At 44.7% G+C, this 17,510-nt stretch overlaps 1 protein-coding gene across 7 annotated transcripts in view; it reads right to left on the bottom strand.

Annotated features, from left to right (window-relative positions):
• The window catches only part of nhsl1b (NHS-like 1b), a 152,446-nt gene that overhangs the window by 11,267 nt on the left and 123,669 nt on the right, over nucleotides 1-17,510 (bottom strand). For 4 of the 7 annotated variants that reach the window (XM_061241557.1, XM_061241560.1, XM_061241563.1 and 1 more), the window contains exons 2-5: nucleotides 17,122-17,274; nucleotides 9,341-9,459; nucleotides 4,892-5,057; nucleotides 1,605-1,736 (exon numbers count right to left, since the gene is read on the bottom strand). In XM_061241557.1, coding sequence (XP_061097541.1) covers nucleotides 1,605-1,736; nucleotides 4,892-5,057; nucleotides 9,341-9,459; nucleotides 17,122-17,274 — 570 coding nt within the window. Of the gene's footprint in view, nucleotides 1-1,604; nucleotides 1,737-4,891; nucleotides 5,058-5,848; nucleotides 6,207-9,340; nucleotides 9,460-17,121; nucleotides 17,275-17,510 lie in introns of those variants that run through there. The other 3 variants (XM_061241559.1, XM_061241558.1, XM_061241564.1) reach the window with 2 other exon arrangements.

Here is a 17,510-nt window from a genome sequence, read left to right as displayed (position 1 = left end):
GAACTGACAAAGGAAGGGGGGGGGGGGGATCCAAAGGTCAATGTCACAATTACTGTCAAGGGGAGGATTAATTCTGGTTTGAATGATTGCGTGCATGTGTGCATATGTTTGACTGTGTATATGCGTGTGCGTACACTTGCACCTGTTTGTGTCTATGTGGACTGTGTGTGGGGTTTCATTTTACACATAACAGTAAGTAGCATGAAACGTCTTCCTACATGTCTGAACCCTGAGGACGCAATCCTACCCCTCTCCAGCACCCAACATCCCATCCTGCACATAACCCCCCAACCTCCTCCTTGACCCAAACGCTTCCTGTCCACTCCTTCTGAGCCATTAGTATAAACCTCCCCTGTTGGATTGCGCAACCATGTAAATATGAATCATTCTGCCTAAGGGGCTTTGGGATTATAGATAGTTTTAGTGAGAGGGTGTGGAACAAGCTACGGCATGCTGTGATTATTACCATGTCCTTGGATTAGCAAAGGCAAACAAACTGGAAAGATGAACAGGCCCATACCAAAAGGGAACTACAGGCAATTTGGGACAGGGTAAGAGTATCTGAATGTGCGGAGCGTCAAGGGGCTCGAGGACTCTCTGGCTGCATTCAGTATGATATTTTAGAAATGCAGAGGGCTGCTTCAGGTTGTGTGGGAAGGTTGTCTCCCGCCCCCCTTGGGGGCTTGCCTAAGGTTTTGGGTTTAATATTCATAAGGCAAAACTGATTATGCATCTTGAATGGCCGGTTATTACTCAAGTTGTTTATGCGCTTGACCCAGGAGATGTGATGACTACACGCACAGGTCCTCTGCAATTTGCATCGATAAGTGAGATGCGCCTCGTCAGACAGGCTTGTTTTTGCACCTGCCTGCCTGTAAGGGGTGGCCGAAGAGTCAACAGGGCGCAGCAAAAAACCTTTAAACCGCCAGCAGAGAGACGTCTGTCACAGCTCGTTATGTCCAATTCGGCGCTCTTACTCCATCGTGGCCCCGCATTAAACGCTCGGAGAACTTTAATGGGCAGTTTTACTCTGAGCAACGGCACCACTGATAAGAGCACGTGGCGTGCAGAGCGGCGGTCTTTGAAGTTTCAGCGAGGCTCAGTGACGCCAGCGGCCCCACGCCTTTCCCATGATGCCCTAGTCACTCATCACAGGTGTGAGAAGTGAGATGGAGGGACTCGCAAAAGGAAAAGCAGGCATTGCCAAGATGGAAAAAGAGCAACCGTTCTTTATTTTACAAATGCATGACTTTGATTTTGTACTTTTGCGGTCAGAGAGCACAAATCTCTAAGACGTTATCAGTGCAGAACCTAACCGAACCGTTTTATTCCTTCATGAATGCGAGATGCTAAATTCAGTCACACATTTGTAAAACAGTCACGGTTTCTCTTTCAGTTATTTCTTGTGATGCAAGCAGTTCCTTTTGGGAGTCTGACACAGTCGCTTGGTTTTTTTTGTACCACTTATGATTTGCATTCAAACAACTTTTTTTTGTGGAGAAGCCAATCCGTTCTGTCAATTCTCTTTCTGAAATGTCGTGTTTGATGAAGCCGAGGAAGGGGATGACAGGGGAGCTTAAGCAAACAGAACTGAGGAGCCATACCTAGTTCCTTCTGGATGTTGTCGGGGACCCCTGATATTGTCTTTCTCCTTTTGACCTTCTTGGACCTCCTGACCACAGTGTCAGTGTTAACTAAGGAGCGTCGAACACTGGCCTGCCGGTCAAAAGTCTCCCCTGATGTGAGGTGGCGAGAGCAAGCAAACCAGTGGTTACTCACGACCATGCATTTCTCATGCAGAAACACATCCAGAAATTAACAGACATAAACGTGTCCCGCTGGCCGGCAGACAGTCTCTGAGATGGAGCCAAGATGTTTGCCTGATTTAATATGCAAACCACTGACGTAAAATGGTATTCAGTTCAGATTGTGTCAATATTCTGACCCACACTGTAAATCGAGAGCTTAGAATTATGGAATTCTATCTCCAATTTGTTTTTCAAACATGAATTAGCTACAAGACAATGCAACATCAAACAACTGAAATTACTTTGAACGCATTAAAACATTGATGGAATACAAAACAATACTATATGAGATTTTGTGATTCTGAAGTTTGATTTCAGAACTACATTATCCCAAGATGGCACCTTGTAATTCTAAGCTCTTGAAAACAAGATCTGCCACTTGGCCCTTTTCAAACAGTGGGTATTGTTGGAAATTCAGCAAGCCATCGCCAGAGACTGTGTGGGGCTAGTGTGTGCCGACAGGATGAGTTAGTGCAGCTCTCCAGTGTGTCATCCCCAGTGCCACCCCCCTTCCCCCGCGACCCTTCAGTGACCTTCATCAGTGTGGTCCACCAGGTTACAGAACTGGAGATTTCCACGTTTCAGACCTCACCACCACTCACCACGGAGATTATCGAAAAGTAGCGGCGCACAGGAAAACCTATTTGTGTGATTGACAATCCACCAGGCCAATAACAGTTATTAAACAAACGTTTAGCGTGTGTGGGGATTGAGAAATTTCCCACCCCAAAAAGCTGAGGAAAAGAAGATTCTGCCCAATGAAGTGACATGGTGAGCTCTGGAATGCAGATATCAGCATTATCCTGGGATGTCTGTCATTCTGTGAGATGGAGGTGGAGCGTGCGCTAATTCAGATCTCCAGAGGGTGGGGGGACAGGCGGTAAGGAAAGGTCGGCAGGTGATTGATAGAGCCGGGCGAAGGGGACTGTAGCAGGGGTGACTGATGGCCGCGCCACTGCGCTCCGGCAGAAGGGGGAGTGCACTTGGGAGGACACACTGGTAGCCGGAGCAGGGGGGTGACACTGATACCCCTGACCCCAACCTGCTGTGGACAGGGTTAGTGAAGGGGTGCTTCTGTTAATCTGTCCACACACATATGCGTGCAGACACACACACACACACACACACAGACACGCACCCGCACACACACATACGTGCACCCAGACCCTGGTATTGCTTTCGAAGTACAGTTACTATTGCTGGCTCTTCGATTGAGGCTAAACTAGAAGCATGTCCTAATCCGTACAAAAACAAAAAGAACTTTGCAGAAAGAGTTCACAGGAGTGCATATTCATTTACAATGGTGTGTATAAATTTGGGCACCCCTGGTCAAAAGCGCGAACCTGCCCTCTAAATGGTACAACGTTAAACATGATACATTTCTTCACATTTTAACGCAAGATTACTAACTTTAAACTTAATTTAAATTTTTTTGTTTCAAAATAAATTGCAAGTGCAAATGTTTGGGAACCCTGTCAATTAGTACTTTGTAACTAAACTCCAACTAAAACAGGTTCCTGAATTGAAAGAGTCTTTCAATTCTTGCTTTTGGAATTTTTCCCCATTTTTCCTGGCAGAACACCTATAGCTCATAAATATAAGTCTGGGGACTGAATATTTTGGCCATTCCAAAACCTTCATCGGTCTTTCCTGGAGGTACTTCATGTAGACTGACTTCAAACTCTGGACTGACCTTTGAACGTTAGCCTCTAGAATTTCTTGATATTTGGTTGATCCATTCTTCCTTCCACTCGCACAATATTTCCCGTGTCCCCAGCTGCCACCCAAACCCAAAGTATAATGGATCCACCTCCAAGGCATGGAGTTACTTCAAAAGTTCAGCCCTGAAATTATACTCACCTGACTCATTGAAGCCCTAATGAGTCAATCACCTGGGTCTGGGCCTTGGTAATCATCTTTTTAAAAAGTAACAGAAAATAATCCAAAAAGGTTCCCAAACTTTTGCACAGAGCCCTTTTGCTTTTTTATCTTTTATAAACCGTAAAGATTTTAAATAAAAAGCAATCTTGCTTTAAAATATGCAGAAAGGTCTCATGTTTAACATAGTTAGAGTTCAGGTTTGCTTTTGATCACATACAGATTCATTGTAAGACATTTAAACCAGGGGTACCCAAAATTTTGCACCCCACTGTACCTTCCAGTCTCATTAGCAGCCTGTATGATAGCTTTAGAAAACGCATTTGCTATGGAAGTTTTCATTTTAGCCAGTCTTCCTCCTCCCGATTTGGAATTGGTAATTATACGTCTGGAGTTACTGTACCCACACAAGGAGCAGGGAAACTAAAACACTCCGCGTACACACTCACCTACGGCGTGGCTTCTGTGAGCAGTTTCCACACAAGCCGCAAAATACCAGAGGACAGCTTATGGTGGGTATCTCTCACTGAAGATATCTCTAACTGGTACCCTAAGGGTGTGCCCAACATGCTGTTGGAAGAACCAACGGCAACCCCTGGCAGGACAAGGATGATTATGTGCCACTACCGCAGACTAATGCCAGCGTCTGTGACTACAGGACCAAGCCTAAGGGTGTGACCATTTGGAGACCAATCCACTCAATTAGGTCGTGCCTGCCTCCGTTGGGTCTCATGACAAAGACTGGGCCAATCAGGAACCTCTCCTCAGACATTTAAACAACGCAGAATTACAGCGAGCTGCTAAAACAGACATGACCTTTATTCACTCCTGTGTACTCCCTTGTAAAAGAAACAGCTCTTGAACATAACAGAGTGCAACACACAAGTTACAACAATGTGTTAAAGATGCTTCTTGGAGCTTCATAAAAAGGCATGTGACAGTCACTATTCTTCAGAAAAACTCATTCAGTCCTGCAGTGAAATGTTGTGGAAACACAGAGACCACATAGTAGCATGTTCTTGTTCTCCCTTTGTCACAGAAATGAACTGTGACACACACACAATATGTACACGACATGGTTCTCTAATCATGTGAGAACAAGCACTCAACCGCCCAACCCCCCCAACCCCCATAACACAGCACCGCTTCTCCAGGGAAGGAGCCTAAAGTATGAGTGGTCAGGTGATAAGGGTGGCATGGCCTACCTGAGACATTAATGGGGATGATGTCAGTGGGCACAGCCTGGGCCTGTTCCCTCATCTTCTGCTCTGGGGTGGGCAAAGGCGTGGCAAAATTCTGCCCACCCCCCATGAGGGGGGTGAGGGGTCTCGAGGGGTACAGCTTATCGTCTTCTGCCGATGACGCTGTGGACTGGAGGTAGGAGAGAGGTGGAGGATTTACTCAACGACCATTTCGGGGCACTGCTCCTGAGCAGCCAGACACATAATCAAATCCAAATCCAGCCCAGGTTTTCTTTTCTCCCAGGTAATTAGCTTGGCCAGACTGACTTCACCAGGTAAAGCGAGGGTGGAAAACCAGCAGTTCTCGGCCCTGGAGAACCATGAGTTGCTGATCCCTGGCATGTACTATGAGTAAATGTGTGAATCAGCGCATGTATGTACATGTATAGTTATTTCTGTGGGAATCTCTGAAAAGTGACAAACTCTTCATGCTGTAAAGCTACTTGATGCTCTACATAACAAGCTTGTTAGCGAACACGCTGGCACTAGAGTCCAGTGCAGAGTATCTGGGAGGGAGAGAAATAGAAAGACTGACAGAGAGAGAAACAAAAAGACAAACCTAGTCATGCGTCAAAGGCACTGTTCTTGTGCTCTGACAATGACGGTAATCGAACCGGAGTGCTCTCTCACTTCTTCACCAACTAAAATAACTACTCCCAAGTCTATTTATTTCCTGAGACTTTTCCTCTGATTTTAACCCCTCTCTCTCAGCTTCACTGAACCTGTCCATTGATTACAATTCACATTTTAACATTAGAAACAGGTTGCACAGTTCACAGGGTGCTGCTACACACCAAACAGCTAACAGTCTGGCCAGGGAGAAACTTGCACTGCATATTAACTGAAATAAATCACAAGCCACCACAAGGAGCCAGTTGCTAACAACAAATCCAAAACCCACAATAATCCAGCATGTCTCACAAGGAGTTCATGTCCTCTTCTGTAGCCTCTGAATGTCAGTTATCACAGACGAGCCAGATGCTGAAAAGCTTTCTTCTTCCAAATATCATATTTCTGCCAATTAAAGCACAGGAGAACTGAACTGCAATAAAGGAATTTTCAAAGTAAATACGATGACCTGGATTCATGTACATACAGTACAGTCCTACTTTGAGTAAATTATCGTGCCCTGCATTTCTGAATAAAGCAAGCCAGTGATTTTTTGTAGCATAAGTATTTCTGTGGTATTAGCAATGGGGAAGGGTAGTCTTCAAGTCGGCAGTCCAAACATACAGTTCACAACATTAACAAGCAACTATTGCAGCTTTAGCCGAGTACGGAAAGCTTTTGGAAAACGGAGAACTTTTAGAAAAAAAAAAAACTTACTTATACGGTGAGCGGTTTGGCTTGCCGGAGCGAGTGGCATCACTCTGCCTTTTGCCGAACAGGTCTTTTTGGTAATGTCAGAGGATGGGCGGTTCGTTATTAGTTAGGACAGAGGCAGCAACATGGGTTTAAGAAAGGGAGTGGAGACGGGGGAATAAACCAGTAACAAGGGGCTTTGTGCTCCTGAAAGGCTATCAGAGTCCAGTAACCTACTTTCTGTGAACTGGTGTGCGCTGTCGGGAAGTGTTAGCATCCCAGGTTTAGGAAGCCGAGCTGAGGGGCACCACTCAACCTCTGAGGACCAGGCCTCACCAGGGGGCTGATCCAAGAAGTGGGAACAGAGAAGGGGCTCAAACACAGCTGTGGTCAGCCTCGCAAACCGCCTCTGTCTGTGCGCGTGTGTGTGTGTGTGTGCGTGTGGCCAGGCTTGTGTGTGTGAGTTTGTGTGGGTGCGTATGTGTTTGTGTGTGTCTCTGTGTGTGTGTGGGTGTGTATATGTGTGTGTGTCCGTGTGACCAGACTTTATGGGTGTGTGTGTATGGGTGTGTATGTGTGTGTGTGTGAGTGGGTATGTGTGTGTGTGTGTGTGTGTGTGTGTGTGTGTGTGTGTGTGTGAATATGTGTGTGTGCATGTCAAAAGCGAGGAGATTGACAGACCATGCAGAGAATGTCACAGTTTTGTGCTAGTCCATTGTTATGGGTCATGACTCATGACCAGCTAACAGACCGGGACTATTATTTTACTGCACAACTCGATTGTTTGGCACATAGATTTGAATCCTTTGAAAATGCATACATACAATTTCGCAAAGTAGTTAGTTAATATGAAAATTATACAAATTATATAAATTATAATTATATACAAAGTAGCATCCGGAAAATCCAGGTTCAGAAAGTAAAAAATATTTTGTTTCGATCGCCTGGATTTGCTAATTAACAAAATTCTTCAACCAGGAACTAATTAGTGAAATGGGTGCAAGAAACAGGACCTTTACTTTCTGACCCCTGGACTTTCTACCTCTGATGGCTTCCAAGGTTCTGAAACACACTGGAGATATTTTACAGTTCTCTCAGTTGTGTCACTGATATACAAGTGGCAATGATAATGTGATGGTAACGGTAGCAAAGTTCTATAATGATTTTTCCCCTGTCTCAATTTTCAACACTGTTAGATATGTTGCAATGCTGATATGTAGATTTCTTCATACAGAATATGTGGAATTGGGATAAAACATACTCTTGTGTGTCCCTGTAAATATATTTGAGCAGCAAGTTCCTCTTTGTTGACCTGATCAGTCATGACTTGGTTTGGGACACAACTAAAAATGATGCAACAATGAACAAAGTTCACGAGAATTAACTACGATTCAGGAAAGAGATTCAGCTGGAACGCTTACCTGAAATCTTCAGGTCCTCACATTTGAAAGAAATATATCAATCATATTTACCCACCCCTGAGCTGAAATATTGAATTGTTAAACTTTGACAATTCTTTGATCCAAAATGTTGTGGTGACAGAAACATTTCGAGAATGTAATTTTGCTTATTTTATTTTCCCCTCAGAATATTCTGGTAGGCCTATGTTACTGTGTTATGTGAATTATCAACGTAAATAAAAATATATAAAATAGATCTCGATTTCCAGCGCAGTTGAAGAAACATCATTCTGGTCTTTGAATATTCTGGTCCACTCCCACTCTTGAACACTAGATGGCAGGCAAACATCAACTTTCTCTCAGCTGCAACATTTTATCGCAAGTATACTTTGGTCCTTGGTGATCTAATATTTAAGAAATTTTATGAAGAAAAATATTTATTTATCTAACCAGTTTCATATGTTGTTTTGTTTTGCAGCTAATAAATAGTTACTGTGTTATCTCAACACCCATAAAAGGTGTCTGGAAATAATCGTTTACTTAGGCAATGTTATTATACAGACTGCATCAAATACATTTGTTGTCTAGTTGCACAGTTACGTACAGGTGCTCAAACCCAGTAAAAGAATGACCAATTTCATGAGGTAAATAGAAATATTGGCTTAACAGTACTGCCTGAACAAACTTTGCAGTTAGACTATTTTCAATCTGTGTGAAGGATTGCCTCATGCAGACAAAATAAAGAGGGGGTCCACGGGCTCGTTTTGGAAAGACCCAACCACAAGCACTATTCAGTCTGAATTTAAAAGGGGTGTCAGTCTGTACAATGACAAGCAAGGAGCTTTACGGCATGACCTCTGGCCACTAGACAGTAGCCTGACCTCACCCCATGCCACGTTCTTCCATTTTGGGATGCAGGAAAAGAGAGTCTATTTTACAGGGCTTCCATACAGGTATTTAAAATATTGCCAACCTGTCGTCGGTGTCAGCAAACACCCTGCAAAAACTACAGCAGCTAAAACGAAAAAGCAGCGAGTGATCCAGACATTGTCTGACATCAGCAATATTACATTTCAAACACAAGTTTAAACAGCGGAGGTCAACAGACACACAACCTTGCAGTCTGCTCTCACAAACCAAAAGGTGATTCAGGAATTTGCAGCACAACCATGGCAGAGGAAAAAAAAAAGAAAAAGTAGTGTAATTGTTGGACCAATAGGTGGTGCTCATCCTCTGTCAAATAATGCCCTGGTCTGGCTCCTCATGTGAATGTCAAACCTCTCAATCTGCCTCTCTCAATCTAGGCCCCCTAATCACACCCAATCCTAATTGGATGAATCAGGCCCTCTCACTCACAATCAACGGTGTGTATGGAGCATGTTCACCAGCTGGTCAATAAGACCACGTGTCTGTGGGAACCAGAATTAAATTCCCCTTCCCTCAGTAAAAAAGCTTTGAAGGCCTAAATCCGGGATCGGCAACTCATGATCCTCGAGCACAAAGAACTGCTGGTTGTCCACCCTCCCTTTATCTGGTAGTCAGGTGTGAAGACAGACTGGCCAATCAAATCAGTAGCACTAATTACCAGGAAGAAGATAAAACTAGGGTTGGATTTCAATCCGAGGGCCAGAGTTGACTTGCTCTGGCCTAAATGCGGACTGCTGGTTGGAGTAAAGCGATAGTCGCAGGCTCAGGGCTGAGGTGTGCCTACCTTCTTGTCATAGTCGTCGATGTCCTGCAGGCTACTGTTGGACAGGGAGCTGGAGAAGATTGGGCCCTGGGAGTAGTACTGTGAACTGCGAAAGCCATCCTTCCTCAGCTTATCGCATTCTGAAAGGCAACAGTTCAAATAATAACTATACCAGAACACAACATTACCAACTGCTTTAAGAACAGCACGAGTACATGACAACGTGGAGAGTATAGTCAACCATCTATGGCAGGGGTGCGAAACCGTATCCTAAAATAGCCGGTGTGGCTATAAGTTTTTGTTTTAGTCCAGCCCTAGGACAGCAGATTCTACATATCAATTGCTTGATTGAAGAGCAAAAACCTGCACCCACACTGGCCCTTTTCAGATCAGACTGGACACTCCTGAACTATGGCCATCCATGGTATGGACAATGTATTACATTTGGGGTCAACGATGCATTATATTTGCGGTTTACATTGTATTACATTTGTGGACATTTACTACACGTGTGACCGGTACATCCATTAGTGTGCCAATTTTCTTCTGGAAATGAATGGGGAAATTAGAGGGGAGTGCCAGGGCTCTAACAACCAACTAGATTTGTGTTGGTCAGGTCAGCTGTTACTTCTCCACCTGGCCCTTTCACTTCCCATTAGTCTCAGCCTCAGAGTCGGATGCTAAGCGCAAAACCAGCCTGCAAGTTCTCTCCTCTCCTGACATCTTCAGAAGGCCACAGCAACTGGACAATGTCTGCGCTGAATACTCATTTCTGAGTCATTCTTCAGAAATTATATGGTTTATTAAATTCATTATATGATTTACGCACAACCGTATTTTACAGTAAGAACAAAAGCAAATATGTTCTATATATTGCCTCTCCAAAGAAAAAAAAAGAAATTTGTTAAGATGTTATATACTTATTGACTGCCTATTAATTACTTCACTGGGGTTCTCTTACACCTTTTGGTTTTTCATGTTGCTGTTCCAGTAGGTACATAGAATAGAACAACAAACATCACGAACAAAAAAAAAAACCTGTGCCTTTACTGAAGTTGCATGTACATTACAAATACACACAGGCTGATTTTCCATACAACTCCAGATTTTGAAATGATTCACCCCAGCACTGAGTGCAACTCAGTAACTATTACAAATAATAACGGTGGAGTATGGAAGCCTGTCTCCTCAGTGGCGAGAGCCCTTTGTGTATAACGCTCACCCCGTGTCACAGATGACACGGGCGATACTAATGACGTGAGCGGCCCAGTGACATCAGAGGTGGGCGGAGCCTCCAAAGAGTAGCAGCTGGCAGTCCGTCCCCTAGCCTGGGGCATATGGCGTGGCAGAGGCCAGAGTGAAACTCGCCATGGACTTGGATTGGACATGACAGCCAATGAGCAACAGAGCTCAGATTACAGCAGCAAACAGCCTGCGGGGGGATAGCTAGCGGGGTGGATACTGAGCCTGGGCTTAGCCTGGCTGACATTTCGCCTGTCCCTAAACACAATATGATATGGGGGGGGGGGGGGTAAACATAAAACCACAGTAAACATAAAAACAGCTTCCCCGCCATAATGCCAAATCTCACTTTCTTAATATTGTATTTGTATCGTATGGCATAATAAGGTTCTATAAGAGTGGTTTTCAGATATTGAGCATCAAAAATTTCAGATATTTATTTTTAAAGGCTGTATCCTTTAAACAGTATGTTTGTGTAAATCTTCACACATATATTATTATTGCCCTATAAACCAGATATTTATGACACAAATTAATTTTTCTAAAAAATGTCAGTTAGAACCTATCCAAGAGAGACATACAAAAAACCTCCCAGAATGCTGTGTGCGCATACAGAAGAACAGCTTCCTTGTGTGCATGTTTGTGAAGACTGATGAGGGGTGACCTTGGCTGAAAGAGTGGAAAGGCCGGTGTGTTGATGACTGAAGCAGAAGAGGGCTGAAAACAAAAGCTACGGGTCATTGCACTGCGAGGCGTTTGTGAGAGAATACAGGTACACCATTTCAGGGACTGAAAAAACCCACCACCGGGATCTACTGAATAGGAAGGACATTAATAGAAGCAGCCAATTGAATGCCGTTATAATGCTGCTTAATAAAGTTATGACAGAGCAGAGGGCGAGATTCGGGTCAAACATGCTGAAGACAGAGGAGGTAGAAAGGAGGAAGACTATTGAGTCACACAAACTTGTGAGTTCAACCTTCTCCTCTGTCACACAATACAGACAGGTACCTAATGTAGGGGCTTTGTGAGCAAGCTCAGTGGAAGCGGCTGATTTTGTTCCTTCAGATGGAAAGAGCTGTAACCAAGACAACGGGACTGGGGATTCTGTGTTCCTCTCCAGCAGCTTCAGCCATCAGGCAAATGACAAACAAACTTCATTTTCTTTCACTCATAAAATCAGAACGCATAGCTAGAACATACATTTTCTGCATGTGTCACATCGGTGAAGAACTTCAGAAAGCGCTTCCTATTTTCTGCCAGCAAATTTTTCCCATATTTGTTTTAAAAGGAAATCTAATGGCAAAATTGTTTTATGTGCAAGTGTCTCCGAATACTACTTCCCTCTGCTTCCCCTCATGGACACATGTGCCTCCTGAGGTGAGGATACATGATGTCACACACACAAACACACACATACAACATGCACAAACACACGTACACAAACGCAGTAAGCACACCTGCTGCTCACTCAACCCCCACCCCCCATGGTAGAAACACTGTTCATTTTAGACACCTGTGCCCCAGGGCTCCCTCCCGAAGTAACAAACAGGATGCGGACGGGCTGTCCTCAGCATCACAGAGGCCACATTGGCCCTGTCATCAACTGCCAGGCTCAGATGAAGGAACAGATCAAAGCCATGTTTGTCCTTCCACTGCGGACTGTCAACAGAAGCTTCTGGAAGGAGAGCTTATCGACCGCAGTTTTTTTTATTTTAGGTTTTTTATTGATGGCAGAGATTACAACCGCGGTCTTGCTGGAGCACACAAAAAGGTCTGGCTGATGAGGGGGTGGTGGACACCAACAACATCTTTAAACCCCTGTCTGTAGTCCCCGCTTTGAACATGCACTTGAAAGGGGCCGTTTGCAGTCCGAGTTTGGAGTCTGTCGAACTGCCAGGACACGTCTAGGCTCGGCAGATTGGAGATTCTGAGCGAGCTGGATCAAAGGTCTGGGGATAAGGTTCCGTTTCATCCCGACAGACAGACAAACAGACGGACTGACAAACAGGCTGTTTTATCCATGGCTGCACAGGTGCTCTGAAGCTCCTCTTTAATTGGCTAAATCACTCATGCTCAGTCTTCCACCGCAAGATTGGCTAAAAACCAAAAGGGAGAAAATCTTCTGTTCTTGCTCTCCTCTGTTCTTTCAATATCTGCCTTCGGTAAGCCACTGTTTCTTCTCACATATGGAAAAGACAAACATCCAGGCGCTCCCTCTTCAAGTGAGTCCCTCAGGTGCATAGATACCGATACTTGTCATGTGCAAACCTGCTTTCCCTGAGGGAAATATACAGTAGGAATATGAACCAGATGCATATCCGGTCATAAACACAAAAAGATGAAACTAATCCAGGGCCAGTGCCAGCAGGCTAAATCTGAGCACCACTGCAAAAAACAGTAATCTCAACAAGTATTTTAATACTTATATTGAGACTTAAAATCTTTTATTATTTTGCTAAATAAGACAAAACTATGGCCGATGAAGTAAGACTAATTTCAAGATTTGTCAACGGAAATTTCACAAACAGTAATTTAAAACAAGCTCCTACTTGACAGAAAATAGTCTTATTACAAGACTAAAAATACTTGTTTAGATAGACCTATGCAAAGAATAAAAGGTCTAAGTCATGTTGCTAGATAAATCCTTGCACACTACAGACCTACTGTTATGGGTAGATATAGCCTGTGCAAGTTTACTGGACACACATAAAGATTTATCGATGGTTTTCAATTCAAATGAATTCATGCCATTGGATGCTCCCTGCGGACTCATTATTAGGGCATTCTATTGCAAGATCATTCTTCCTCCTTCAATGCAAGGGGAGATAATGACCTCATTAATTCTATGCCAGTTCATACAGATGGCACACAGGGCTTTGTATATTCACCTCCCTCCTACATGGTTTCCAAAGCAACCTGCAGGATCTTGGCGCTGCTGTATAAAGCACGCCGATTTTTCCGGGAACTGGAACGCTGCACGGTAATACATTTTACAGTTAATCTAAAACGGGAGGAATTTAGGGGGTACTGCAAATAGAAAAGACAAACATGGTATCAGGCGGCGTTGATTCCTGCACGTGGTCTTCACAGCCCAACCGCAGAGGCGATACCCTGGGCGGTGACCCAGGGCCGGTGACCCTGGTGGCAGATGTACAGGCTGCTGAGCTGGGCGAGATATGCAGGAGCTCTCCCTCCGAACAGAGCAACTGTCATGACGAATAACTTATAAAAATAAAAAATTACTTCCAGATCAGCTTTAGGTTTTGTTTTGTTTGTGGAAAGTATAATTCCTTCTGTTTTCATAAAAAACTTGGTACGCGCTCCATTTCAGCATACAGTGACATGGTAATACAAAGACATGCACGTTTGGCTACCTAGGGGGGCATTAACAGGGCGTTGCTGCAAAAGAGCACGCATGCTCAGTCAACTTACCCTGTATAAATAAGGGTTCATAAATAATAGTACTCCGCTATGACATTACGGTGGGGAAGCTAAGGAAAGACTACAAGGATAAAGAGCGAAAACGTAAGCAATGTGTTTTTCAAAACTAATAGGTAAGTAAACCAACAATGAATAGATACAACTGATTTTTTTTTTTCCCGGAAGCATTTTACTGAAACTTAGAGATGTGTCACCATATGAAGTCAAAAAGAAGGAATGAAACCTATCGCCACCTGCCAGAGATTTCTTTATTTCACAAAAAAAAAAAAACATTTGATGTACCATGATGGCTATTGCCCAGCCCTACTTGTAGTGCAGCCATGCAAAATACCCAAGCAGTACTGCCCTGTAGGATCACCAGAGAGATGCTGTAACATGCTGTAACACCAAGCAGAACTGGCAGGCAGTGATAACCACCCATTGAGTGTTATGAGCAGACATGGGCAAATTACTTTAGATTCAAAATGTCTGCACCGAACACAGTTGGTCTGGAACACGTGTGATAAGACCGCCGCTGTGAGTGGTTTCCACGTTTGCCGGTTCCCTGTGCTTGCATGTCCATCACCATGGACACGTGAAAAGATCTCAACACATGGATACTTCACTGATGACATGGCCACCAAGCCCAGAGGCATGATGGGACAGGACTGTTGAGGAAGCAGACAGGGCCCAATCACGAGCTTCCCATCACCACAGCCATTCAGCCGCCCCGTTAAATATGGATCCAACCGGAGCATGGCAATATTGAGCTTTCAGGACCCATCCATACTATTTTCCTCTATCTGCATCTGTGTCTTTACCCTATGACAGCTCCTAACACACGCAGTGACTGCAATATAATTACGTAATGTCATTAGACGTAAGCAGAACAAGTCACGCCGGATAAAAGCATCTGCTAAATCGCTAAAATTAATGTTGTGTCATGACCCTCATAAAGACAGCGGTAGCTAAAAAAATAATAATAATAAATTGAAGGTAGTTTGAGTGAGCTGAATGACACTTTTTTGAGTAATGTTGAGCTATGCTAGTGGACTGCTAGTGAACATCACCTGGGATTGAAACCTGGGAACTGTGTTTTAGCCTTAGTTCTGTCAACCTATAGTTGTGTCAACCTATACCTCGTACCGAAAAATATTTTGATAAAAACCTAAATATGCTAAGTACAGTCTTAATCTGAAGAACAGCTGCACACTGCGGTTTAAGACCCTGGAGGCAAAGAGCCAGAATAGGTTTTAGAAATTATTACAGAAAACCCCAAAGGATATGATGGTAAACGGAGCGAAATTGCAGCATGGAATAGCCTGCGCGCAGAGTCAAAGGTGTCCATTATAGCCTGATACCTCGTAGCGGGTGACCAGAATGTGGCAACGGATGGCAAGTCTCGCTCCAACAGCCCCGAGGGAATGAATGAGGCCTCTGCCAATCAGCTCCCGTCCTGTTCAACCGAACAGTGGAGGGGTGGCAGATTCAAGCTGTTTTCACATTTCGTGTTTTACCCGCTGGGGAGGGGGGTGATGGAATGTCCGGTAGTGCAGGTGGTCCATACGAACTCCATCAATATTGAAGAGGTAGGTGTAACCTTAGAACAACGCCGGGCACGGGGGGGGGGGGGGGGGGTGTTGGTCAGCGATTTGAGAGATGAGACAAGGATGAGAGGACAATGGGCACTAGGTGGGGGATGAGAGGAGAGGAGAGGGGACGGGGGAGGCTCAAGGGAGGTGAGACTCAATACAATGTGGGATCGGGTTGCTTATCCGCCTCTCCCTCTCGCTGCCTTTATCTCCTCCCACAAAAGGAGGTCGGGGGCTCCGCAATAAGATCTTCCTGCAGTTTGATCAGGTCCGTTTTCCCATGACCGCTCCCCGGCTCAGCCCACCTGGGGGGGGTTGGGGGGTGGGGGGGTTGCCACCCTACTCACCCGTGAAAAACTATGAGGCGCCAATTCGGTCAAAAGTCTGTAGAGAACAGCGCAGGGACTGACGAGGATAATGACCCGTGCAATGGATCGAGGGTAACTGGAGTAAGTCACAAGTGGCCTGTGGAGTGTTGGAGGGGAAAAAAGGTTCTGCGCATGCGTAAAATGCATATGTATAATCTTGTACTGTACACATTGCTATAGACGGTCAGTTCACTACCGCCTCAATTGCTAGGAACATGATTTCACAGAAAAGATGGCACAATGTCAAAGACATTAGCATTATATTAAATGTACACCCTCTTTGATTTCGTAACTATTTTTAATCTATGCAAGTAAGCCGGTAGTGAACGGGCAGCGTATGCATGCATGGGCCACACGTGAAATGCAGCAACAATGGCTGGCAAATACCCATGATCCACCGCAGGTTATCCGTGACAGCCGCTGTGCTGTTCTCGACAGACTTTCGACCGAATCGGCACCTCATAAAAAAAACAGGTGATTGTGTGCTTCAAACTTCCCCGATTGTCTGTCAGAAATCCGCGAAGCTACCCGCTCGCTCGTCTCCAATTTCCAATCCCCCTCCCCCCGCCCGTGTTTGCTTACTCTTTCATCAGAAGGTCTCCAATAACAGGCCGCAATGGAAGGGGTGGACATTCACATGAATGCACAGCGCAGCTAAGCAAACACGCAGACCTCCAACGGTTTTCACAACAAGGTGAAAAGAGGTGAAATGCTAAACGCAATTGGGTGCTGACGGAAGAGATGTCCATAGACTCAATTATCTGGATGAGTCTTTCGGCTGCTTTGACTTTGAGTCACGTTCATACTTGGACTACTGAAAGTAGTTAGATAAGGTTATACCTTAGATTTTTTTTTTTTTATATTCCAGTTGTCTTTTTAATTATTTTATTTTTTTTAACTAGGGACAGTGCACATGAATCAACATTTTCAGTTTCCACATGAATGTAAATTTTAATCTGTAGTCCCTAACTTGCATGTCTTTAGACTGTGGGAGGAAACCAGAGTACCCGGAGGAAACCCACACAGACACGGGGAGAACATGCAAACTCCACACAGAAAGGCCCGGGACCTTCCTGTTGTAAGGCAACAGTGTTACCCTCTGCGCCACCCACTCAGTCCCAAAGACACTTAAGAAATGCCTCATATGGACAGCCCAGGCTGCTCTCTGGATACTTACCTCGCAGGGCAGTCTTCAGGTTGACCTTGGCCTGGCGGTGAAGGTCTTCCACGCAGGGGGGCCGGTTGCCTGGCAGGAAGACATTCTCTTGCTGGTGCCAGGGCGCCGTGTAGTGCACAGTCCACCTGCTCTCCTCATCCAGGTTAGACACAGCTGCAGATACACAGAGAGGCACGGCAGGTTAGTCCACTGCCCCAAAAAGACTCACTCAGGACACTGTTCCAGAGGCACCATCCCAGAGAGACACTCTCAGGGACATTTTCCTGAGTGACACGCTATTCTTTTACAGTTTTAAGAAAGTAAAACACAGTCGTGATTACTCCCTATGGGGTCACTACAGGTGTACTATTCCCACATCTTCAGTCTTTTCAAATCTGGAAAAACTGGTT

This window comes from Conger conger, chromosome 5, assembly GCF_963514075.1.
Source record: "Conger conger chromosome 5, fConCon1.1, whole genome shotgun sequence".
NCBI classification, from domain to species: domain Eukaryota; kingdom Metazoa; phylum Chordata; class Actinopteri; order Anguilliformes; family Congridae; genus Conger; species Conger conger.
The sequence above is the reverse complement of the archived record's forward strand: the minus strand, read 5'-3'. Positions and strand labels throughout refer to the sequence as shown.